General features: G+C 36.7%; 3 protein-coding genes across 6 annotated transcripts in view; 2 read left to right on the forward strand and 1 right to left on the reverse strand.

Annotated features, from left to right (window-relative positions):
* Positions 1–441: 441 nt before the first annotated feature.
* LOC121297418 (limbic system-associated membrane protein-like) lies at positions 442–10569 on the forward strand. 2 transcript variants are annotated; one of them, XM_041223736.1, is made up of 9 exons: positions 442–719; positions 1379–1446; positions 2915–3079; positions 3168–3272; positions 6378–6617; positions 7088–7342; positions 8326–8424; positions 9193–9256; positions 9725–10569. In XM_041223736.1, coding segments are annotated over exons 2-9 (981 nt in total). In that variant the 5' UTR covers positions 442–719; positions 1379–1394; the 3' UTR covers positions 9726–10569. The 2 variants fall into 2 exon arrangements, with proteins under 2 accessions (XP_041079670.1, XP_041079671.1); XM_041223737.1 differs by lacking the exon at positions 8326–8424.
* Positions 10570–12701: 2132 nt separating this feature from the next.
* On the forward strand, positions 12702–19209 carry LOC121297021 (ADP-ribosylation factor-like protein 3). Of its 2 annotated transcripts, XM_041223035.1 has the most exons (6): positions 12702–13189; positions 15053–15196; positions 16938–17054; positions 17648–17698; positions 18383–18568; positions 18693–19209. In XM_041223035.1, exons 1-6 carry the CDS (start codon positions 13172–13174, stop codon positions 18738–18740), a joined length of 564 nt encoding a protein of 187 aa, XP_041078969.1. In that variant the 5' UTR covers positions 12702–13171; the 3' UTR covers positions 18741–19209. The 2 variants fall into 2 exon arrangements, with proteins under 2 accessions (XP_041078969.1, XP_041078968.1); XM_041223034.1 differs by lacking the exon at positions 15053–15196.
* A 93-nt stretch (positions 19210–19302) lies between these two features.
* Positions 19303–26901, reverse strand: part of LOC121297019 (hexokinase-2-like) — a 34586-nt gene continuing 26987 nt past the window's right edge. For both annotated transcript variants that reach the window (XM_041223033.1, XM_041223032.1), the window contains 8 exons: positions 24691–24795; positions 24430–24525; positions 24149–24248; positions 21465–21639; positions 21141–21296; positions 20661–20894; positions 20107–20242; positions 19303–19736 (listed from right to left, as the gene is read on the reverse strand). In XM_041223033.1, the coding sequence (XP_041078967.1) occupies positions 19731–19736; positions 20107–20242; positions 20661–20894; positions 21141–21296; positions 21465–21639; positions 24149–24248; positions 24430–24525; positions 24691–24795 (1008 nt within the window). In that variant the 3' untranslated portion in view covers positions 19303–19730. The remainder of the gene's footprint in view (positions 19737–20106; positions 20243–20660; positions 20895–21140; positions 21297–21464; positions 21640–24148; positions 24249–24429; positions 24526–24690; positions 24796–26901) is intronic.

Raw genomic sequence — 26901 nt, forward strand, 5'->3', positions numbered from 1 at the left:
ATACAATATATAATATATATATATATATATATATATTATATATTAATATATATATATAATTAGATATATATATATATATATATATATATATATATATATATGTGTTTTGTATTATATATATTTTTGTGAGCCTGATGGTTGCAGTGATTATATACTGTATTATATGTGTAAAGAAATGAAAAATAAAACAATACATCTGAGTGATGTAGATTGATGTGGATGCAGTAGTGTTGACTAATGCTAAGTTAGTTCCAGCAGACACATTTCAGGAGGTTCTGCTATAGACAATCTGACAGATGTTTCAATTCTATTAAAGACACCTAACAATGAAGCTATTAAATTTAGGCAACAATGGTCACCATTTTCCTTGCACTTTTAATAAAAGCTGAATAGGTTTAGCTGTATATATTGTGGTACATTTACATTGCTTGTTGTGACCATTAGAATCCAGTAGCATAACTTCCCTTTTGTTTTAGAAAAAAAAATAAAAAATACATAACATTTGCATCTTACTTACTGTAATATGGCAGCTTGGTTCCACTCTCTAAAGGATATTGATTTCCATAATCCATTTGCATTGATGTGTCCATTTTAACTTATGAGCAGTACACAGCCACTGTCCATTGTTTATGAACAGTAATGCCTTGTTGACCTGAAGTGTAACTCATTCAGGAAGCAAATGCTAACTTGTACCTTTGGAAAGGAAAAAGAAATAGCAGGTAAGTGCTACTTAAATTCATGTTGTGTTGTTGAATATGTGTGCAAAAATGTTAGTGCTTGATGTATTATAATTTTAATACGGTCAACATTTGTGATGTACTGTTAACGATTAAATGGTGCTAGAGTAAATGCAAAAACATGAAATGCTTTTTGAAATGTGTTAAGTAATGGAAGATGGAATTATTATTATTATTATTATTATTATTATTATTATTATTATTATTAAAAAAGGGATTTATTCAATTGTAAAACCCATCGTCATTTAAACCCTCTCTGGTATTTTCCAGAATTTTACACACAGACATGTGCTGGCGTTTCACATGCATTATTTGAGGTTTGATTTTCATAACCATGCTACACATAGCTGTTCTTACTGGTATTAGATGCTGGGTTGGTGATGTTGTGTGTAACTGATTGTGATATGAACTGTCTGAAAAAGAAATGATTTTGCAGTAGCCAGTAGCGTGTGCAATTTAGGGAAATTGGGAATTATTTATCATATTTGTCAAAAACATCATCTGAACTATTTTACCTATATGACTGTAGCTGGTTACTGGAATTGTTTTAACTGTTATTTGTGTATGTGTAGGGGTGAATTCATGTATGCATCAATTATGTTTGATGGGCATGATTATATTTTATATTGATTTTCTTTCAGTTCTAAAGTTTCAGCAATGAATATCTATGAAGATATTATTTCTATAACTGCTTTGCTTCTATTCATTGGTAAGTGACTTTTTAATGGTGTTTTAAAAGCAACAAAATCAGTAAACCTGTACAATCTGACAACAGTAAAATCATCTACACTACATCTGCTCAAAGGGCCTATGTGGTATTGAAAGTTTATACATTATCACATTCTATGCTGGTCCAATAAAAACGTTAATCTCTGGACCAACATAACAATTTTTACTTATTCAATAAATTCAATCAAAATATTATGTGCAACTCACAAAAGTTTTGACTCATGGCAGTGCCAAATTATGGCATAATTAACAGATGTCATGACGTTTCAAAGGTACCCCAATTAGATCCAGTTAAATACACTCCAATAAAAGATGAGTGGTTTATCCAGGATAGCAACATTTAGCAAATTACAATTGTTCATGGCTCAGATTTACCTGAAGAGAGGTGTAATGTGAATGTAGTTTATTACCGAACTTTTATTACCAGAAACATTGCAGTGTATCCGAATCACACTCCCTCTTGCAACAAAGCTGTGGAACAAAGTTTCCAGTTTTCAATCAGAGCACCAGCATTGTTGCAGGAGGGAGAGTGAACTGGTTACACTGGTGAGTCTTGACAAACACTGTCGAGCAAAAATGGAAAACAAATAATTCCCTAGTTGATTTACCTATGATCTGTGGATACAAATATCAGAACAGTTGGGATTGCATTGAAAAACATTGCTTCAATATGGAATAGATATACAACAACAGAGAAGTGATGTGTTTCTTGTAAACACTGCAGGGGTTCTGTGACTCAATGTTGTTAGGGATTCATTCATTGAATACAATGTGTTAATCACTCAACACAAAACAAGCGCTACTTTGTTTGCCCTTGTTTACACAATTGTGAATCAATAACAGTCTGACAGTGTGATGTAATATAGGCCCGGTCATCATGATCAAACTAACTAAAATCATTAATTTTGTCTGCGATTATTCATCTTCCCCTTTTGATATAAAATAATTTCGCAATATTTTTTTTTTTTGTTTGTTTCATTTAATAAAAACAAATCTTAAAAGGGAATTACTTTGAAACTGGGTATCTGCACATAGTATTCTCAGCACATAGTTCAATAAAATAACTCACCCAAGTTTGAAACACGTAGGGTCTGGACTGAGGTCATTAAATATCTTCTAGGGAGTGCTATTATTATTATTTTAATAACTAGAGAAAAAAAAAAAAAAAGATTAGGTTTACTAATGCAGCAGAGTTTTGGGCACCAATGTGAAACAGTCTGCAACCAGGCATGGATGAACAACTTCCATCATCCATAACTTCAAAAACACTCCGAGATTTACAATTATCTTCTACTAATGAAGCCAAAAGCCAAGATGTTTCTCTACTTGACTTTAACTGGATTGTATTTGAAATATTTTATTAGATTTTTTTATGTCATTATGAAACACAAATGTTCTTTTTTACGCTAAGATGATCTGAGAGGTTTGTTACTGAATTTGTTTAACAGGCAGTGGAGCACAAATCTCTGGAGATCTTCAATGTAGTCTGAACCCACTATACTGCAATCTGAAAGGAGATAAAGACCACTTAAATGTCATGGGTGGGGAAAAATATTACTGCTGTGAAAATGAATCAGGGAACTTCAGTGAACTAAAGAACTTTACTGAAACTCGTAAGTGTTTCATTCTCTGCATGCAATGTTTTCCAGATGACCCAATTAAGGTTTACTCATTTCAAAGAATGTTTTTTTCTTTTTTCAGTTTCAGGAAAATGCAATACAATTTGCCAGAAGGAAAAAAACGCCACAGAAATTAATATATATAAATATTTTGTTTATGAGGAAGATTCTTTTTACTGCTTTGGAGGTATGTTGTTTTCTCTTCTGCTGAAATATAATAAAGTGCTGGCAACTATTTTCTTTTTAGAAAGGACTTTTTGGTCTGAAGGAAGTTTGCCTTGTATTTTAAATATTTAGCAAATATACTTTCATTATAATGAAATTGAGCCTTGTATTGTACATTCAATCAACAGAAAAGACACAATTTAATTCTTATTTCTTTTATTTTAGCTTTCAAAAACATGTTAATATATGAGTGTATTTTGGTATTATTTTACGAATCATCTTACCTTAAAGAGTAAGTAGCAGGGTTCTGAAAAATATAGCGTTACACATCCCCAGGTTCTGCTACAACTGTTTAAATAACATACCTGTCCTTTCTTTTCATTGTTAACATCCTGATAACTTTTTACACTTATAACTTTAAAGCCTGTTTCAAAGCTCTTTTCGAAATGGCCGCTCTAGTGCACTGATAGTGTAAGGATTATTGCCCACATTGTCAAACAGGTAACACAGCAATAACGATCCACGATGTGGTACAGAACAGAAAAGCCAGAGCACTTGCTGTTATGCTTTTTTTTTATTTTTAAATCTTCCTGCAGTGAATTATACAGATCTCAAACCCCAGTGCATTAGAGGAGCCATTTTGAAAAGAGACTTTAAAAGTTCTAAGTGTTAAAAGTTGTCAGGATGTTGACAATGAAAAGAAAAATGACAGCTGCATTACTAAAACAGTTGTAGCAACATGTGGGGACGTGCAACACTTTTTCGGAACCCTGCTACTTACTTTTTAAACCCAGCCATTAAAAATAAATTGCTAAAATGAATTACTGTACATGCTCACAGATAAAGTGCATTATACTGTAGGCCCCCCTAATGATATCTTTCAGGATTTGAAACTGAAACAACTGTATGTCTAAATTTTGACATTTAAACACAATGTAATTTCATCCCTCTGTCATTAAACTGGCCACAAGGATACTCTCATCTGACCCACAGAGTCTCAATCCAACAATCTAAAATAAAAGATCTAAAACTAAACTGAAACTACGACAACTTCAACAGCAGATAAAACATTTACATAGCAGTATATTTATATATCCCTTTCGTGTGTGAACTCATTTGTGTACCAGACCACACTGATGACACACAGCATTATTGAATACAATGGAACTGCTGTCTCCTAGTTATGTATATTATATCTGGTGTCTTGCCTGATGTGTCATTAGTGCAGCAATTACATTTTTGAGTTTTTTTTTTTTTAATTAATTTAAATTGCCCAATTAATTTTTATCTTTAATTTGGAATGTTCCCTTATCACAATAACTTCCCACAGCAGCTCAAGCAAACTAAAGGTCAGTGGCAGTTCATTGACTCCGCAAGCAAATGACATGCCACTTTATACCTGGGAGCTACAATAGGCAAGCTAGCGGCCCTGCAGACATCAACTTGAACTCACTTTGCGCCTGGTCAGTAGGGCCCACAACAGCATGATGAGGAGAAACAGTCCTTGACAATTTTTCTGGCCTCCCTTGCCTGTACCATTCATCCTGCACACCATGCGCTCATGAGCCACTTTGGAAAGCCAGTCTTTAAACACATGAAATCTGAATAAAACTTCAGTCCAGTTTTAATCCATACAGCTATATTATAGACCTTGATGAAATTTGCATCACAATTGAATCAGGTGCAATTACCTGCCACCTATGTACTGCCACATAAGGGTTGCATAAATTAAATGAAGCAGCATTCCCTGGTTTAAATTTGGCCACCCCAAATGCGTATGTTCAGATTGTGTTTTTTGATTCTGGACGTGTGTAAATATTTCCTTAGTAAGCAGGCACTGGTGTTTCATTATTTCGTATTTATCTGTTGTCAGTTCTTTGCAACCATACTGAATGGTTCATCATGGTTCGTGAGCAGTCTTTACTTGGCTTGCCTGGGGAATCCTAACTGCCTGGCACTGAGAACACTTCCTCATTCCCTTCGTCAGGTGACAACAGGATGCTTTCAACTGCGCTGGCTCCACCTATTCTCTCTCAATATACATGCACTAAGTGTGGTTTCCAGAGTTGAATGGAACGAAGGCTGAAAATTTTAGGGGCGTCGCGAAACAAACAAACTTATACGACACAGTGGCAAAGTGATTTGTAGTGCTCCGGTGTATAGGTGATTTGAGGTGCTCCAACAAAGGACAAACACAAAGTTTACCGGTCAGGTTTCTTTTAATGCCCTTTTAAACCGGGTTTCAAATAATAAAGCTGGCTCTACCCAGCAATGGGTATTGCCAGCAAAAACTAGACTCAAAATAATAAAGCTGGTTCTACCCAGCAATGGGTATTACCAGCTACAAAACAAAGGGGTTGCAATCCCGAAATAATAACCACAGAAAACACGTCTCCAAACTGGGTGCTCTGGTGCAGGTGCGGTGCTCTGATTGCTGGTGCTCGTGCGCGTTCAGATCTGGGTTTCTCGCTGCAGCTCCAGCTTCGTATCAGCCGTCTGGCAAAACAAACACAACACTTCTCAATGAACCCACACTTCATTCAAGGTTCCGTCCTTGTCTCCTCCCATTAACCACAACAAAGGAGACAATTACGGCATCACGTCCCCCTGAAGTACCCTAAGCCCCGCCCCCTCCGATAGCTAGTTCAATCACGTCTCCTCCAATTCATAACTGAAACTTCGCTCACCGTACTAGGGCGATGACTCCAGGTACCGTAACGCCGCCCTTTTCCTGAATGGCCGGCTCCCGACTGTCCCTGGGATGAACTGCCCAACCATTCAGTAGGAAGCCCGCAGCTCCTGTTGTACAGTGCCCTCACCGGTCGAGAGGGAGATTGTTGATTTGGATTCATTCGCTCTCCGTCAGAGACACATAATGGCTACGGGTCATTGTAGCAGGTCTCTTATAAACAACATTTCTTTTTGCTTTATTACTCATATTTCCTTTTCATTTAAAAGAAAGCTAGATTTAACAAATTATTTATTAGCCACAAAATATTTCAATAAGTGGGTTGTGCCAGACCAAAGTCACTTCAAAAGGGGGGTCCCAAATAGATGAGGTTTGAGAACCACTGGAATATAGAAAATAGTCACTTAAACTTGCATACAACAAACTTTTTCTTTGCAGATGCACATATTGAAGCATCAAATACAACTGTTGACGAGGGTGACAATATCAACCTGACCTGTTCAACTCATAAAAAGGTCCCAGGAATGAGCTGGTTTAAAGACAATGGAACACTGGTCAACAGAACCCAAAGCAATAATCTGAACCTCACAAATGTGAGTGCAACTGATCCTGGGTCCTACTATTGTACTGCTATAAACTGTAGCAGTGCATCGAATAGGATAGAGATCATCATAAACTGTAAGTACTGCAAGAATGGCTGAAGTTGATTTAAGGAAGTTTACAACGACCACAAGTGACGTGAGTGTATGTGTTAACTTAGTGAGGCTCATTATTGTACATTTATTAATTTTGTTTATTGAAATCCTTTGAAGGAGGTTCCATCATACATATACACTCAACATATTACTGCTTATTCATAAGGGATACACTTATCTTAAAGATTCCCCCCCCCCCCCCCCCCCACTTGCTCTATGGTGCTTTTCAATTACCAAACAAGTTGGTTAGTGCTCATAATCACAGTTACAGATGCGTCAAAGTTCCTGTACATCTTATCCTGTGTATAGATATAACCCTGTGCATACAACATTAGAAACACAGTTTAAAAGAAAAAACAAAGCACACTACTTATGTCTAAGTCCTTCTGTGATTAATAAATAGTGAATATGGTTTAGCTCAAATTAGTATTTTTTATTTTTTCTTTCTGTAAGGTTCTACTTTCAATGTTACTATTAGTGCCACATCATTGGCTGTCAACGACATGGATAATATCACCCTGATCTGTATTACTGATCATGAAGTTCAGGAAGTTCTCTGGTTTAAAGATGCCCTACTCTTCAACAGAACCCAAAGCACTAATCTGACCATTACAAATGTGTTGAAAAACAGCACTGGATCCTACTACTGTACTGCAAGAAGAAGCTGTGGAAACAGCACATCTAATACAATATTCATTACAGTTACAGGTAAGACTGGTCATATGAACAGCTGCTGAAGTATACATTATTGAAAGGGAATTGAGATTTGTATGCCAATGTAGTGGCTATGCTTTAAAAGGCTACATTATCTACAAACAAGTTTTCCACAATCGTTGTACATTACCGGCTGTACCTGACCTTCATAACCGAGTCAGTTTGTGACATACAGTGTGAAGCAAGGACCAGAGGGACATTTTGTTTTAGTGTATTGTGCTGCTGAAAATAATCCAAAATGGTAGAATGTAAACAAAACAAACAAGTTAAAGAATAAGTAAGTGTCTTTACCTGGCTTTGAAGTGCTTTTGAGCAGATCTGGAAAATCTGAAGTGCTTGTACCAAACAACCTCCATTATTCCATTGAAATCACATGATCTTTCAAGACTGGGATGGAATGAGGAATTATAGTCCTCCAGACAAGCTCAAAACCAGGTAAAGATAGATTTGAGAAAACTGATAACTCAATGGGGAGCAACAGAGCCAAGAACCTCTCTGCAATATTACAAATCCACATGGAAAAAAATATAATAAAAAGCAATTTGAATTTAAAGCTAATTATTATTATTATTATTATTATTATTATTATTATTATTATTATTATTATTATTTATTTAAACTGAACACCATACGACCATCATGACCGTATAAGTATATATAGTATAAGTTAGTGATCAGCAGATGTGCAGCCGCACGAAGAGCACAGTGTGTGGTTTTCACTAACTCTACTGTGCAGAATAAATGATTTTTTTTCAATGGGTAAATATCGGGACTTTCTTCCTATCCATCAGGACATGGGATATTTGCAAGAAAATTGGGAGTGTCCCGACCATATAGGGACTGTTGGCATGTATGCATTTTGTTCCAAAAGTGGCTGGTTGTTTTGATTACAGTATTTTCATTTCCAGGAAGGAGCTGGAGCTGCAGGAATAGTTGTTCCTTATTTTGTCTAATTCTTTTTTTTTGCTTTCAAACAGATAATTCTCTTTTGATAATTCTCATATGTGGCCTTGGTGCAGTGGTGTTTCTCATTTTGTTTATCATTGTGATGAAATGCATGATTAAAAATTCACAAGGTAAGATTCACTGTGGATGGATGTATTCAGAAACTAGAATATGTGGAATGTGAGATTTGGGATTATTTTTAAGCATTTATCATTATGGTCTTAGAGTGTCAATAAGTATGGGGTTCTTATTTCATATATAAAATACCATGTTTCATTAGACCATTTAGCACAGTATACTTTACATTCTTTAGTAACTCCTAACCTATGTACTGGTCTACTCAATCTATACATCTAAATGAGTCCATGATCCAAGTGAAAGGGCTTTATCTTTGAAGTGATCTGCACTTATTTCTTGACAAAGTGTATGTAAAGGCCTTTGATTGCGTTTCCAGGAGTTACCACACTGAAATGCTGTCCGACAGAGGGGGCAACAAGCCATATATGATCCTATCAACCTTATTGAATGACCATGTTTAAAATGACACTCAAAATCATGTTAATAGCAATGTGTCTTCAGTGGTTACAGAATTTGATTTAATATAATTGGGCTGATAGAAAGTTTTGATTGAGAAACATTTGGTATCAATGGTAACAGTTGGTATTGAATGCCTATGGCAGAATGGCTGAGTTTCACATTTGTTCCAGCGTGGGATAGAATCTGAGGCACAGAGTCCAGGAACCGGATTCCTAACAGATGTTGGCTGCAGTACATTATGTACATAGAGGTTTAGAAAAGAACATTTAAAAATAAGAAACTGAGCCGAATCAGTTTGATACATCCAAAAGTAAGACAGGGAAAAAAAGAGCATAAATCTTTTATCTTTTGTATTTCTGTAGCCAAAAGAAAGCCAAGGACTAGATCAAATACCAACAGCACTGCCACTGTAACTTCAGAGTGCTGGTAAGTACGTTGAATGGATGACAGTGAGTGTATAGAAACAGCATTGCATAGATATAACAGCACGGTGATAATGTTATAGTGATAAACACACTTTAAAATAAACCTTGTATTAGCACGACCAACAATGCAGAATTCAAAGGCAGTTTTCTACCATGAAAAGGGAAGTGTGTATTTAATTGTCTAAAGAGTGGCAGATTTAAATCTCTTTTTCTAAACCTGATTTTTCACAGACCTTAATGTATATGATTTTTATTGTATGTCCCAATATTATTAAATCTGTCAATAAACCATCAATGATAGTATTTCTAAGATAAAAAAAATAGTACATTTGTAAATAGAACTACCACGTGAGACCAATTTACAACCTAACATTTAATTAATTTGTAGAAAATAAACAATTAGATGGGTTTCATTTTCGATCAATACAAGTGACTACCAGACTTTTATCATTGTATGCTTGCTTCACAGACACAAATTCACCAATCCCAGGGACCAGTCAGGCCTCATCAAACATCAGTTTGTCCTCGGACAGGGCAATGAAAACATCTGCCTTGATCCACCACATCTTATTTCACTGGGACGACAGAGGCTGAATTAGCTGGTGAACAACTATGAGTGATGCTGTGTTGAACAACCAGATATGAATTACTATAATGAAACCGGATCAGCAGGCTCTTTTTCTTTAACCCTTTATTAACAAGAAATTCAGGATCAGACAGCATAGATCTTGCAACGACGGACGTATATAGTAAAAAAATATATAGCACATTAGGAATCATTTTAGTGAGGGGGACATGGGAGCTCCAATAAATGGTACACTTATAATTTTGAAAAACATTGTAAAATGTACACAGTAATGTATCTGACTAGGGAACCAGTTTGTGATAAAGGACAGGGGAATTTATTATTTTAGAACTCTAAATTAAGTTGCCGACACAAACTTAAATATTCGCCCTGTGTTAGAATGGAGGGTAGTGTATATTACATTCCTGTAATACACAACATGTTACATACATTGCTGTGTCTCTACATATTAGTAAGCTCCAGCGCCCTCTAGTGCACAGCAATGTATTGCCAAATAATTTTGAAATACTGCAAGAATTAAGTGTGGTATTGCCAGCAAAACAAAAGCAAATTTCATCCAAATGAGCAGATCACTAGAAGGTGCTGGCTCATATGTCATTTAAAAATAATAGAAAACACATCCAAAAACCCCACTAAGTTGCATATACCTATGGCAGACAACAAGAACTGAAGAGCAGCTAATGAACCCAGGTGCAAGCCACTTTAACACAAACTTATAATAATAATAATAATAATAATAATAATAATAATAATAATAATAATAATAATAATAATAATAATAATAACAATAGGGTAAGGAGACCATAAAACACAAACACCAAGAACATTTCATATTTTAGAAATATTACATTTCTTACCTGTTTAATCCTATGGTGTATCTTCTGTATCGTTTTTTTTTTCAGCTTAGATCAGAGTTTGCCAAGCTTACTGTGCAGCAAAAAATTTCTGCTAAAAAAAACTTAATTGCAGAACACTAACATTCTGTAAACAGATCCAGGAAAACTCCATTGAGATGGAGGCATTATCTTAAATCAGATTTGCTAAAGTAGTGCTAGACAAGATTTTAAAATCCATATTCCTAGTCAATGTGTAGCTGCAATCAGGCACAGGCTTGCATCTATCACACTGTTATTGAAAATGCATTATGTCCCCAGCTAAAGTATGAAGACAACAAGATCTTAAACACAAATATGGTGGCCTGTGCTAATGCTGCTATGCTAATAAGAGGTGAGGAAGTGGGGTTAATTTTACAACCTTGAGTAGCACTCTTTATTGTTCTGAATTGCTTTCAATTCATACTAGAAAACCACCACAGTTCATCATCATACTAACCTTAGAAACATGTGCCAATAAATGAAGTTAGATTACATTTTCTTAGTTTAGTGACTTGTTTAATTGATGATGCCTATTAAATCATTTAAACAAATACACCTTTGTCTTAAAACTGTACATTACAATACAAGTGAATCTAACTTTAGAATTGGGAAATAGTTTATTGATCTCTTAATAGCATTCTTCAATCAAATACAGTTTAACACATTTTCTCTTTGGAATTTGGAAATTAATAGTCCCACAGAAAAGAGAAATAATGCTGGTGCTGTATTTCTTTGATTGAATATGCCTCTTGGCTTTGTTTAGATGGTAGCAACATAACTGTATTTTATCTAGGCATGCTTTATGTAACTTTATGTTTATAGTAATGATGTATGATTATTTGACTTGCTTTGTAGAACGGGATACAGGATATAATTAAAAACTAGTAAAAATTGCCAGTATAGTTTCTAAAATGTCTCTTTGGTGTGAGTTTGTTATATGTGAGAAACTGACTGACCAACTCTGTACCTGCCCTGAGGGCCTATTATAACTTGCATGAAAACTGAGGGAACGTTGAATAGTTATATCAAACTGCAGTTACTGAACTGAACAAAATTTATGGATTTATAATTACAGACTGAATTACAGGTTTGTTAAAAACAAACAAAAAAAAAACATTCCCATTTCTGTGCTTTGAAGGGAATGCCTCACCTCGTATAAAGTTGACAGATTAACAGAATTTGTTCTCACATGTAGAGGCCTCTGGTAGGCATTAACCTCTTGGTGAAATATACGTCATTTGTCATTTTCAATACAAAATTAGAGCTATCAATCTGATGGAATAGGAGATCAGCATGACTTGCTGTAGCCACGTTTAAAAATATAAGTTAGACATACATACGGACACACTGACAGATGTCTCCATACAACTCCAGATTCTAATGCTCTCAAACCCTCAATAACTTTCCTCAAGACTGGATAAGTGATTCTCTAGAGACATGTCAAAATGTGACACACAGATGGACATTCATACCAACGAACTACCTCCATAAGCCCCCAGATAATGATGCACTCACTCAATAATTTGTGCTAAAGAATTTCCTTCTCAGTGTTCATAACTGGATCAGAGGTTCTCTAGATCTATGAATGCTTGTCTGTTTGTCACACTTAAACTTTAACAATTATGATATACTCAAACAGTGTATACTCAAACTCTGGCTGAGTGGTTCTCTAGATGTGTAAAGATAGAAGTTTGATATACAGACAGCCTCTATTATCACCATATTCTGACACTACCAATAACCTGGATATTCAGGATAGCGTTTCCCTAGATATATGTAAAAATAAAACTAACACACAGACAAGGTATCCTCTTAATACCCCTGGGTTATGATACACTCAATATCTGTGCTCAAGAGGGTCCTAGCAAGTTTCATCCCAATGTGGCAAGCTGTTCTCTAAATATATATGCAAAAACTTTAAAGTGTGACATATGAGCAGACTGATGTCAGCCTCCTCCATATACCCACGAGGGAGGGGGGTGGGGGTCAAAATGATGAGGCACAGGCAAGGTAAATATGATTCCTCACAATAACAGTAAAGCACTAAAAATATGGCTTCTCAATAAGACATGGTAAATGCATAGCCTACACATGGAGCACTAGAAAGGCTATGCAAATTTACCTCAATAAGCTCTAATACGAGCAAAATTAAAATGAAAGGCCTTGTTTTAATGGACTGCTGGATTATCTTCCCACATGATGTCCTGAGAGTGACAGCTGGCGGGGAGGGGGGGTGTAATTATTTAATACAGGGGGTGTATGTGGAAGCCGGCAGCTAATTCTGGAGCCCTAATCCTGTCTTCCCAGCCAAAGAGAGAGAAAGAGAGAGAGAGGACTGTACATATTGCATAAGCGAAGACAGCACCCAGAATCATCTCAATTTGTGTCTGCGTGGCTGTGAATATAGAATGTAACTTTCTTTCCTCACTTTTATTCCTGAAGAAAACAAGATAAAATGGGAGAAGTTCAAAAGGTATGTATTCTATCTGTATTGGCAGTTTGGTGAGTCACCAGCCTTTAATGAGTTGAAGGGTTTTCTTGCGTTTGAAATAGTCGGCTTTGTATCTTCTTCTTTGAAGGTGGGGTTGTCATCTTTTAAAGAGAGAAAATCTGGACAGCTGCGGATGGACGTCGAGTTTGAAAACATGTTTAGGACGAGAGCAGGGTTTTGTCAGAATGCAGAACTATTTTTAAGATTCATCTGATGAATATTTAGCTTCTCACATTCAAGAATTTTGTTAAAATAAACTGCTAATATTAACATATAACACAAACATTTACTTAGCAATCTAGTTATTGGAGTACAAATTAATTGTGTAGAGTAGAATTTGACCTGGACCTCCATCTATCCTGTCTATCTATCCTGACACAGGAAAAGAATGTTGGAATACAAAGAGAGGCCAAACCCTGGACTGATATTAAGGAACAGTATTGATACCGATAATATAATTAAAAATAAATAGATATAATTAAAAATGAATGAATAGGGAGGAAGATGCAAAACTTTAAATGTTGTAATGTGCCTGTGTACATTTAAATATGCTCATAACCTACACTGATAATGTAGACTTCAGATCATCTGTTTAAAGGGATGCAGATGAGAATTGTAAGATTGCTATTGTCAATATTTTTGGTCCCTCATGTGTGGGACCAGATAGAGTCTCTCCTAATCTACTGAAAGAAAACATTGAAACTAATTCAGTCTCATACAAGCCCTACAGTTGTTTTGATCATTTGAATTAGGCTGGTGCATACAAGAATACAGAAACCTACATTGATTCATGAATTTGTTTTTAAGATGGCGAGAGGGGTCATTTATTTGGACACCTTCAAATGATGCTACTGCTTTCTAATCCTCAAATAATGTGCCATCTTCATTCAAATGAGCTGCAAAACAGATCAAAAGCAATATGTCAGTATGCCTTATTCACAATCATATATTGAGAAACACTGAATTGTGGATTTAATGTAATACAGGTTAACAGAAAACATATGAGACAACAACATAAAAACAAGACATGCATGAGTTGTTTATTTCTAGAAAAAATAATGAAAATCCTATATAATTCTAATAGTATACACTCAAGGATCAGATGCTTGATGGATGATGTAAATATGACTTAAATATGATATCTATTATAGAAAAATTAGCTCTATGTTTATGGGTCCCTAACCTTTTAAAAAAAAAAACATTTATAGTGTAGTAAAATAACCTGGCCCCTCAGCCAATATGGAATCTATAGCCAAAGTAGGCAGGGTGATGTTGGAATATGTGTAGCTGGGTACCAAGGAGAGACAGACAGCTTTTGTGGTAAACAAATAGTGAATTATTCAACCAAATCTGAAATAAACATGAAATAGCATTTTAATATGCAGTTTATAGAACCATGCTTCTGACTCAGATTCCTAGCTAGTCTGCTCCTCCTGCTAGTTTCCAAAACTTCCTCTGACAGCCTACTATCTCCTGCAAACTAAAAGATAAAGAACCCAGAATCCCTTTCCAAATAATGCAATGAACCATGCAAGTCCAACAGTTTTGGAGTCATGCTAATAATACCATGACCAGATTCACGAATACCTGTTTTAACAAACACAGCGTATTCTATCAAAACAGAAAAATGAGACCATTTCAATAACAAAATATATCCATCTACTAAAGTTTGCTAAAAAGGTCACTTTTTATTGGACCTTGCAAATCTATTAATCATGCCTAATACTGAGACTGTCCTGTAGTCTGGTGTAGCAGATCTTGGAGATAGAATCTGCTCGACCCGGGTGACCTTGCAGTGTGCCAAAAGTCTAATTCACGTTTGTTTATTTGTACTTGCTTATCCAGGACTTGTTCTCAGTCCTCCAGAAGCTGAAAGGCGCCCCAGAGAAGGAGTTCAGAATAGTTCTCTTGGGCTTGGACAATGCAGGGAAAACAACATTATTGAAGAAACTGGCTTCAGAAGACGTTAGCACCATTACGCCAACACAGGCGAGCTACACTACTGGGAAAAGAGAGGGAGGGGGAGGGGGTAGGATTATGATTGTGTTATATATGCAGGATTATAGGATTAGGTATCATTTTGATAACTTGACCTGTTTGAAGAAGTAGTAATAACATAAAAAGAGGTTAAGTGATATGTCTAGCTTTATATAAATGCACTTCCTATGTGGAAAAATGCAGAGCGCAACAACAGGTAGAAATTATCTTTTTAAATGACATATTTGCATAACTACTGTAGTAAAAAAGGGGCAGTAGGTCAAGGTCCACATATACGACACCATGGCTGAAGAGGTGATTAATGATGTAACCGGCAGGGAAACACAGCTCTTTCTGAGGAATTATGCTGGGAGCCAGCATGGCTTAGCTCAAGCTACACAGAGACCGCCTGGACTGTATCCAAAAGATCAGAATGTTTTCCAGCTCTGGAATCAGTAGGGTTGTGGCTGTACTTTTAAATTTAGATCCATGTAGAGTGCCCTATTGAAACGCTGGTGCATTTCATCTTATGGGGTATCAAACAAAATAAAGTACGTCTTATGATATACAAGCTTAGGGTAATGCCACATCATCAGGGCAGAGCAAAAATGATTAGCGGAGTTGATTTTATCAAGAGTTCATCAATAACCAAAATGTTTTATTTATTTATTAATCATTTACAAAATGCTGCCAGTGTAGGAATGTATGATGATGATGATACAGTGATATTCCATAAATAGAGAGTTAGAGGAAACTGAACAGATGCTGCAATCTGATTTTAACACTCTGCAGAATTGGTTTAGAAACAATAGGCTTGTAATGAATGTAAGACGAAGGTTTTGCTTTTTGGATCAGCGAAAAAACCTTATACAAAATGGGCATGTCGGGTGCCAATTAATCCAACTATTAACATATCTTACTTAATGTATGAGAGCTTTAAACATTCACACCATGTTCCATCAGAAACAGGGTTCCATTCTTGATGATGGGAGTTAAAATAGACAATATTTATAATGGATGAGGAAGACTAAATTGTCTGCTGTAGAAATAAAACTAATTTACTTAGCTTGTCTTAGATACAAGGCATTAAGAAACTCACCCATCCATTTGTATAATTAGAATTGTCAAAAAAGCCAATACAGAGGACACACATTTTGCTAGCACAGTTTGTAGATTGAATATTTCAATCAGTTTTGGCTGTGAATAGACTGGTTTGCTCCATGTTTTATGTTGTTTTAAACCAGGGTGATGGTTTGTTTTGTGATTAGTCTGGATTGTGTATATGTGGTAACTCTGTAATTGCTGCCTGTGTCAAGACTCTTCTGTAAAGAAGTTACATCACAGTGCTATATTTAATATAAATGAAATTTGTACGCGATTGTATTGATTACGGCAGTGATCGTAAATCCAATTTCAGTCAGTTCATATGTACATGCAGAAATAAAAGAATGCTGTAACCAGACAGTACAAGTTAGTGTTCTTTATAATGTACTGTGCTGAAAATTTAAAAACTTTATAAAATAATTTTTTGTTTCATATGCTGTAGTAACTGGACACATTCACAGCAGGTCAATGTAATCCCACAGTACCTCAGTCTGTGCAGTGATGCTGAGCTTAATCTCCACTTTCTGCCTGTAAATCAAGAGGTCTCCAGGACGACGGTCGCTCTATGGCTTTAAATCTACAGGTCTAAAAAGGCAGCCAAATATTCAGTTACGTTAATTAAAAAAGCGCCTGCTTCCTTTTCTTGCAGGGCTTCAACATTAAAAGTGTGGCTTCTAATGGTATGAAACTGAGCGTCTGGGATATTGGAGGTCAAAGGAAGATTTGGCCTTTTTGGAAGAAATATTTAGAGAGCACAGACTTGTTGGTGAGTTGCCTGATTCTATGGTTAAATCTAGAGATATATCTTAAATGTCATTTTAATATAGTTTTTTATTTCCGTTTTATGCTATTTTGGAGTGATTCAGAATTAGCTTGTTTTTATTTGCTCGTGTTGTTCTTCTTGTTTCCTCAACAACCATGTGACACTTTGACCTTTCCAAAAGTAGTAAATGGAGTTGAAAGACCAAAAACCAACCACTCATAAACTTCATCATTTACTTAGTTTTAAAAACAAAACAAAAAATATTGCAGTTTAACAGAAGACACCAAAAAAAGTACTTTCCTTGAATGCATATTGGCTACTATAAATCTGATTTAATTTTTGTGAAATCCCCTGTTCTGGTAATATAAATCTTAAGCAGTCCAATACCAAGGGAACAGATCAAGAATCCTTGAAACAAGCTGGTGCATCTCTGTGTGTTTACCCTGTAGAAGTAATTAAATAATTGAATTTTTTAGCTTCAATGAAGGCAAAACTTGGTTTACTAATAATGAGAGCCTATTAAGAACCTATCCATAAACTAATCTGCTAATCCAACAAGGAGATATGAGGTTAACATTCATTTTTTCTCGTTGCAGATTTACGTCATAGACAGCGCAGATAAGAAACGCTTTGAAGAAACTGGACAGGTATGTGTTTCAGACTGTTAGTTGCTTGAGTGTTGTTCCTTTTTAATTCACTGATCATCGATAAATTCTACCCTCATTTTTTAACCAATTTGAAAAGCCATTGAAACCCACTTAACGGTTAGGTAACCTGAAGATTAATGAGCAACCTCCATTCTCACGGTCTCTCTTCACCAGCTGAACCAGAGCAACAGATATTACCAAGCTACTGGAGGTAAAGAACCAGATGGAAGGGTTGTCTGGATTGACTTGTGGGGTGCTTGACCAGTAGGGGGTGCTGAAGTACAATGATCTGAACTATCCCTAATCATATTATCATGTCCACACCACTGCAGCACAAAACCCTATGCAGCATTCCGTGGGCCAGCCAAGGTTAGCAACTCAGCACCACCAGGATTCAAACCAGCCACCTCCTCTATGACTCTTCCTGCACTCCACATGGAAGTGCCTTCAATGGATGGTCCACTGGGGACCCTATTTGAGTCTGTATATGTGGGGGGGAAGGAGATAGTTATGTCTGTGAACCCAGTTTCAATACTGTACTTTATTACAGTACTATGCTTGATGGGTAACAGAGTAAGGAAGCTTTTAGTTTACAATCACCACATACAGAACACACTTTAAAATGATAAAACACATCTGAAAACATTCCCATCTGTAATCTTGTAATTTCACCCTTTCCTGCAGGAGTTATCCAATCTTATCGAAGAAGATAATCTGAAGGCAGTTCCAGTGCTTATCTTTGCTAACAAGCAGGACCTGGTGACAGCAGCTCCAGCGAGTGAAATCGCAGAGGGGCTGAACCTCCACACGTACAGAGACAGGGATTGGCAAATCCAGGCCTGTGCTACCCTATCAGGAGAGGGAGTGCAGGTAAGGGAGGGCCGGGACCAGACCGCTCTTAAAATCATTCACTTTCTTGGGAATCACTAACAACACCACTTCCATAATTCACTAAAGTAATTCTGACCATTGAATATCTTTACTTCTTTTACAGGATGGAATGAACTGGATCTGCAACACCATTGTAAATAAGAAAAAGTAAAACAAACAGTACTCTCCCCATTCTTAACAGTGTTTAAATACTAAAAAAAACACTTTTAATCCCACATTCTTTCTTTTGAAACTGTGTATTCAGCATTCAGTTCTGTCATGTCGAGAACAAACCAGTAACCTGTTGTAGTTATTGCAGACCACAAGTGAATTATTGATAAACCACCATCAGGGGCAACACATTTCCAGGAAGACTTGACTGGCGTCTCTTTTTCCCTGAAAACTCACAGTGCAACGAGACTCTTGAAAGCACCAGTCAATTTCGTTTTACCAAAAAGGTTTGGCTAATGAAGCCTACCGATTGTGTCAATTAAAACCCTCAATTATTAATAATTGTAATCCCTATCTTTATTCATTCCATATTTAACAATATATGATGTGTAATGCATTGAAAACACCACAGTGTGTTAAAACACCACATTATTAGGCCACATTATTTCTAATTCACATTTCTACTGTATGTGCGGGGGGCTGCTCATAATACAGTACATTAAACCCTGGGGCAGTTGTGCTTAAATACATATATTTTACGTGAATAATAGGACACATACAAGTCAGTCATAACAGCTTTATTAAAATGAAATCTACTAATACATATAAAGTAGGGATATTTCTGACATCCAATTGGTTTTCCGTAAAACCAAAATGAAAGTTTAAAACCAAAAAAACCCTAATGCATTTGTGCAGCCAAGGGAACAGGACATAGCATTATCACACACATGCAGTGTTTTTAACTGTGTCAAATAACCTCCGTACATGGTTAATGAATCACTCATTCCAATGTATTATACAATTAAACGTTTGATTTTTTTTTTAATTTCTTGATACTCAAATTGAGTGAGTAGACAAATTCACCAGCTGGGACAATTATAACTCCAACTGGAGGCACAGCAGAAGATATGCAGGACAGACTCAAGAAGGCTTTTTCCATTATTTCTGTGATTCAATACAGCTTGCAAATTCTGATTTCATTAAGGTTGAATCAAACCTATAAGAGATAGAGAAACAGTGGATTCACAAAATATGTATATTATAGTACATTATAAAATTCTCATCTAAATAATAATACAAAATGTGGAATAAAACTGTCCTTTTATCCCACATGTGTCATCTCCTGCCTGTCGAAATGGTTGAAAGACCATGACTGAGTATCAATGGGATTTTTTTTACTCTTTGCTTTCCAAGGCCTTCCAAGGCATCTTACAAGATGCTATGGAGTTTTTGTGGTGTGTTTTAAATATGGATAGTAAATACATAAACAGATACAATTTAACATCTACATTATACATTCATTCGAGGTAGGAACTGAAACACCTGCAAATCACCTTTATTAGCAAAAGCAATATAATTATTTTTACCTGACCACGCATTCTCTTCCATTCCTTTCCTGCTACGATTGCAGCTCCTATCCCACTGCTGTCCTCTCGGGGCATAAAGGAGACATCACACTCTGGAGCCAGCAATCTAAGAGCTTCTTGCAACCGTTGGCTGAACCTAGGAAGAAAATTACTCTTCTTCAGAACATAGAGCTAGGCCAGTTGTTTCCTTGAGGTTTACTGCCATTCTATACACAAAGGAAACTTGAGCATCCTTTTAGAATACCTTTAAGTTACTGACTTACAACATACTACAAAAAACAGTGCCAACCAATACTTGAAAATCTCTTATTAGAATTATTACCGATTTTACATTTAATTAATATGTTGGTTCTTAGCTTACTTTTTTCTTAGTTTTTATGTTAAATAAGGCTATATAAACACTATAGATAAAGTGCTGCTTTTATGTCACATTTTCAAATTCTTTAAAGTAAACGACTGCATTTATGAATATCCTTAGATTTCGTGAATGTTAAAAGTCTCATACAAAACCAGACAAATAAGAAAAAAATGAAACCGCTGCAGCATCTCCCTACTTGGGGTGTTTATTGTAGACTGTCCCGCCTACTGCCACGGTGGTGTCAAAAGAGGGGAGGCTGCGGTTGTTGCGCATGCGAGTGGCGATGGTTGCAAGGCCGGCTGCACAGAGATGAGCGGAGCGAGTCGACACAGCGATGCAGACTTGCTGGACCACCTCGCAGTCCTCACGGCTGGGCTGCAGTCCCAGGCGCTTCAAAATCTCACTGGCTTTATCCAAGCCCTCTGCATCTCTGTGGCACAATTACAAGGAGGGTTACAGTCAGAGCAAAGGCCCATATACAAGAGCATGTGAAACATGCTACAAGTGGAATATTGAATGTGCAGAACTGTAGCTCAGACTCTGCAGTCTTCTTGTAAAAAATACAATTTTAAATAAGGACAAATTATGTTAAAAAAGTTACAATTACATGCTACAATTACAATGATATTATAAATGCACATTTACTTTAACGTTGATTGACTAAGTCCAAACTTACTTCTCAATTTCAAAAATGTCCTGTGTTTTGAAACTGTCCTTCTCGAGCAGGACTGGGGTTTTCTGTCCTTGGAATAGAAGCTTCTCATTAATCAGTTTCACCAGGATGAGACGGACAATCTCCCCCATGTACATCCCACTGATCATCTTCTCAAAGCTTCAGGAAATAGAACAGAATGACAGCTAACAACCTAGAAAAATGTAACTGTGCTTGTGTGTGTTTGATTCGATTACAAAATTGTATTTTTTGGTTTTTATTATACTTTACAGATTAAACTTCTAAATGAACATTTAGTAGGAAAGGTCTGATGCAAACAGTACTCACGTGCTTTTAAATGGTCTGTAAGACTTCTGATCTAGCTCTTTATCAATATCGGTTCTGAAGTTATCAAGAACACCATCATCTCCAAATGCATCCCACTCAATGTCTATGCACACAGACTCCTTGACTCCCTCCACATTGCACAGCTCCTCCATATAACATGCGTTAGTCCCATCATCTTTCCAAGAACACAGCAGATGAGCACACGTTAAATAAGACAAATGAATAAAATGTAATAACACCATGACCTTTTACATGTTCTTCAATACATTGTGATGGCTGGATCCTGGGCATACACAAAGACGTGTAGCTTATGTCTCCAGATTGTGGATACATTATCAAACTACAGGTTTGTACACTAGACATCCTGGAGGTTGTGGAAGGTCAACCACACCACTGAATGTTTCACAAACCGGCACTGAACAATCACCGGTCCACTGCACATGGGCTAAATATCCACTTCAGGACTGGCACTGGAGTCACCATAAGCTACCAATCTTTGAGAAAGATTGCTCGAGTCTGGTTTGAGGTCAAGAAGACCCATTACAGTTTCTCAATTGAACCCACAACACCAAAGAGACTGCCGACTGCTGCCTTGATCACCAGGGGATGGTTTTTCAAAACTCTGGTAATCCGATTTATGCATTTGATCGGGATTATATTGTGATACTGGTTTTTCAAAACATCAACATGCAATCGGGATTACTGTGATCCATTTTGCTTTGGTAATCCAATTACCAAAGCGATTACATGTTGTAATTGTGTTTTTCGGAATTTAAAAATAGGAGATTTGGATTACTTTTATCCAGAATATCAGGATCATTTTGATCCTACTGCAAAGATAGATTTCACTTTTAAATAATCATAGAACATAGATATTTTGTTTGAATTTTAATAGAAAACACACTATGGGGCTGATGGAAGGATAGGCGTAGTGCAAAGAATTGCAGCTGCAAAATCCAAACTGCCTAGCGACCAGGCAATTATTTTGCACTGTGGCCTATGTAAGCTTAACAATATTTACAAATTACTCAACACGCTCAAATAATGAGCCACAATCATGATAACGAGGGTCGCAATGAGCAGCGCCTGTGCATCGGGTATTTAGCGGCCGCACTTACAGCCCAGAGGTGAGTTAGGAGTACAGAGTAAGCGCTGTATGAGATTTGTGGAGCACAAAAATCAAACCAAACACAACAATATGTCAGAGGAAGGGCAGCAAAGTTGTCTTGGCACACGGAAAAGAAAAGTTTTCTGAGGAGGAGCTAAGAGTCCTTACGGCTTAGGTCACTCAGCATTGAATTGAGTTATTTGGAAAAGACTCAGTCAACATCATTTATGCTACCAAAGAGGCCATATGGTCCTCTATAGTGGAGAAAGGAGGAGAGTCAACCAGGTGATGAAAAGGTGAGAGTCAGCTATTGGGTCTAGGATGACCTGAGGAGTGAGATGATAACGCCTTCCCCCCCACATCCTCCGGCATCCCAAACAAAGTGACCCTGGGGTTTGAATATGCAGGCTCTTCTGTCTTGCCCGTCTCCAAGCGTCAGGAAGTGTACCACAGCAGCCATCCTGAGGCCAATGACAGGTCTCTGAAGGCATGTGGTTTTATACAGCTCTTAATTACTCACTTCTTCAATGGTTTGCACCTTGTAAGAAGAAAACCATTCTTTACAAACTCCACATTTGTAGTGCCACTTTACGGCCGCTAAACACGGTTTGTGTGTGCAAAACGCAGATTTTGGCAGCAATATGGGTGTTTTACATCAGTCCAAAGGGTATTATAATACACATTTACTTACGTTTTGTATCCATGCTGGCAAATTAACAACTTGTGTCTGATTAAGAAAAAAATACATTTAGTGGTACAGCTTTTATCAAGAACAGCTTTGTTTTCTATTTACATGATGTCCAACACAAATGTGTGTGTTTGCTGTGTAGAAATAAAGATGTGGCGATATGACATATCTTTAATGTGAAACGTCAATGAAGGATCCTTGTAGAAGTCATTCTTTACAATGGCATCCCTCACTGACCATCCAGCAAGTCCATCCTGTTGTGGTTCTGCTCAAGGTGCAACATGGTACCCTGCCTTAGGCTCTGGCAGGTCGTCGCTCGAACCCTCACCCTCAATGGCAGGTAAATTGCAATTGATAGCGATATTGTGCAAAACAATGCAGGCTAGAATTATGTTGCATCCTTGTAATGGTTCCATACACAGGTAATTCAGACAAGCGACGTGTTGTATTGTGCATCTCGTTTTAGCTATTTATTTTCTGTCAAGTAAATAAAATAAATATTCTTTGCATGCTTTGTATGTGCAGTAATATTAAAAGTTAATTGTCTGAGTGTTTTTTGTCCTGTTTATCAGTGTTGTAACCCTCCTCTATACATCATAGAGCTTGGTGTTGCACTGACTTAAGGCTTAAGGCTCTCCCATGACGTCATCTGTTTACTTATTAGAAGCATGCCCTGTCAATTAAGAGGTTGCACAGGAGCCCATAATGAATGCTGAAACACTCAACTATATGAAAAACTGATCTCAAGACCAAGCCTATAGGCATCTTGATTTCTGGTGTTCAGATGAGTGTCACTGATATTATGTACATAATGAATTTATCTGTTCATTTTGATTGTGTGAAGAGTGCTCAAATTTGCTCAAATTTGGAAGCCACTTATATACTCACCTATAATGAAGCCAATCTCACAGCTGAGATCATGGTACGCACAGCTCATCATAGTTGCAACGACATCATTAACCACAACTGCATAATCAATGTTGAAATCCTGAGAGACAGGGGTGGATTAGCTGCTGCCCTCACCAGAATATATATATATATAAATCATTGCTGATTGTTTATGATAATTGATCATTTACAATGGATTCATTTTGTATCAAAGCAGTCAAGGTTCTCTGAAGAATGCTATGCAATGTTGTTTACTACAAAAAAGAAAAAAAAAAACTCACTTCTCTTTTGCTGATAGCTTCTTTCAGCAATGAGATTATATTCTTATCCTCCAATTCAGCGATCTCGAGTTCCTTTGTGCATTCAATTACTGCACCCTAAAATAGAATAATCAAACACCTTGTTAAACAACTGCTGGTAAATCGATGCTGATTTTGTAACTTGTATGGCTGTGAAATGAACCTGTGCTTTTCTTTTGGTTGGAGGCAGTGTATTAAAAAAATCTTCTTTACATTCAAACAAGGGATAATAAACATACTGACCTTCTCAACGGGATAGGCCAAGGAGAAGCCCAAGGGTAGCTTCATGTCTTTAATACCCTGGGAGTCCAGGAACCGGTACAGGCATTCAGCTAGGTGGTCAAAGAACTGTAAAACAAAACACAAGCTCTCACTGGCTGGAGGGGAAGAGCCAAAATGAAAGTGCATGCATTTTTTATAAACCTGAAGTTTATTCATAAATATACATTAGCAAATAAAGACAAATAAATATTGAAAGATTTGTCAGGTCAAGTTGCAATTGATTCTTTGCAATACTGTTAATTTCCCCTTACGTTTGCATTATGTTTGCAATGAGCATGTTAGATGCCCTCAAACAGAGGAAGGGGTAGTGAAGAACAGTCAATACTAGGTAGGGACTGGGTTTCAGAGGGACTGAACATGAAGGAAAAGGAGTGCACCCTCTGCCAAAATAGCTTGACAGGTTCTTGGCCTGGATCAGAGAGGATCCAGTTGTCATAGTTCACATGGGAACAAACAACAGAAGTAAACAGAGTCAGGAGGCTCTGCAAAATAAATGTAATGTATAGAGCTAGGGCAAAGGAATAAAAGCATATCCTCTAATCAAAAACAGGATTAGAAATGATGCAGAGGGGAACAAGAATAAAACCAACAAGTACAACCAAACTGTCACAGATGTTCATAAACTTAAATGGCTATATTTAAAATGCAAGAAGCATTAGAAACAAATTAGAAGCCATAGCCAATGTGGAAAACAGGAAAGATATAGGTTAGTTAGGAAAGACAGACCCGTTAAGAGGGGAAGGGGTTGCAGTACACATCATAAATGAAATGGAATGGGAAATACTGGAAAGTAATGGCAACAACAGTGAATCAATATGGATTAAATTAAATGAAAACAAATCTAGGGATTTAATAGTGTGAGTCTGCTATTGTCCCCCAAGTTCTGATGAATCATTAAACGAAAACTTATATGCAAGGACTACAAAATTATTATGGGAGACTTCAACTTCCCAAACATAAACTGGGACCACATGATCTCGGACAACAGTCAGACATGGGAATGATAGTAAGTGTAAGATTGTTTCTTATCACAACTGGCGATACCCCAACTAATACAATTCATGTCTAGATTTGGTATTAACAAACAACGATACAAGGACACACAACTTACAGGTAATAGAGCCATTAGAAATAAGTTGTGTTTGTGGCAAATAAATCAAGGGCAGTACATAAACCAGACAATAGTATATGATTTCAGGACAGCAGACAACATAGGAATCACAACAGGAGCTTCTAAACATAGACTGAATTAGAACACTAATAGATAATGAAGCTAAAGCTAAAAACAATTGGATTACATGTAGGGATGCAATGTTATCCCAAAAATACTGGATACATTTATCACAAAAATTTGAAAAGGTAAACTTAAGAAACAGAAACCGCGATGGGCAGGGCAGGGCAGGGCAGGTCTGCTGTGTGGTCCAGTGGTTAAAGAAACAGGCTTGTAACCAGAAGGTCCCTGTTTCAAATCCCAGCTCAGCTACTGACTCACTGTGTGACCCTGAGCAAGTCACTTAACCTACTTGTGCTCCGTCTTTCGGGTGAGACGTTGTTGTCAGTGACTCAGCAGCTGATGCATAGTTCATACACCCTAGTTTTGTATCTTGTAAAGCACTTTGTGATGTTGGTCCACTATGAAAGGCACTATATAAAGATTATTATTGTTTTTATTATTATTAAGTAGGTTATTAAACAAAATAATTATATATTTCTATAAAATCAAAGGGAGAAGCCTCACATAGAGAGAGGCCTGTAAAGACATAAAACAGACTAGCAGAGTGAAAAGGGAATTAGAGAGGCGAGTAGTGATAGGAAGTAAACTTAATCCAAACGAGATTGCTCAATATGTTAATACTAAAAGGAAACAAAAAGAGGAAGTTAGTAGTCTAGGTGACAGCAGTGGTAATTTAGTGACTAAAGACCGCAGATGTACTTAATCAACATTCTGTACAAGTATTTACAATATACCTAAGTTAACAGAATCATTACCAGTTTATTATAAAAGAAAATGAAGTACTAAAGGGAGCTAGCAGCACTTAACAAATTCCCAGGGCCTGACGGAATCTGTCCAGGAGTCCTCAGGGAAACTAGAGAACAGATTTTCAAAGCAATATGTCATATATTTAACAAATCTATCAATAAAGGAGCCATTCCACTGGACTGAAAAATTGG

The sequence above is a fragment of the Polyodon spathula genome, chromosome 22 (assembly GCF_017654505.1).
Source record: "Polyodon spathula isolate WHYD16114869_AA chromosome 22, ASM1765450v1, whole genome shotgun sequence".
Classification (NCBI taxonomy): domain Eukaryota; kingdom Metazoa; phylum Chordata; class Actinopteri; order Acipenseriformes; family Polyodontidae; genus Polyodon; species Polyodon spathula.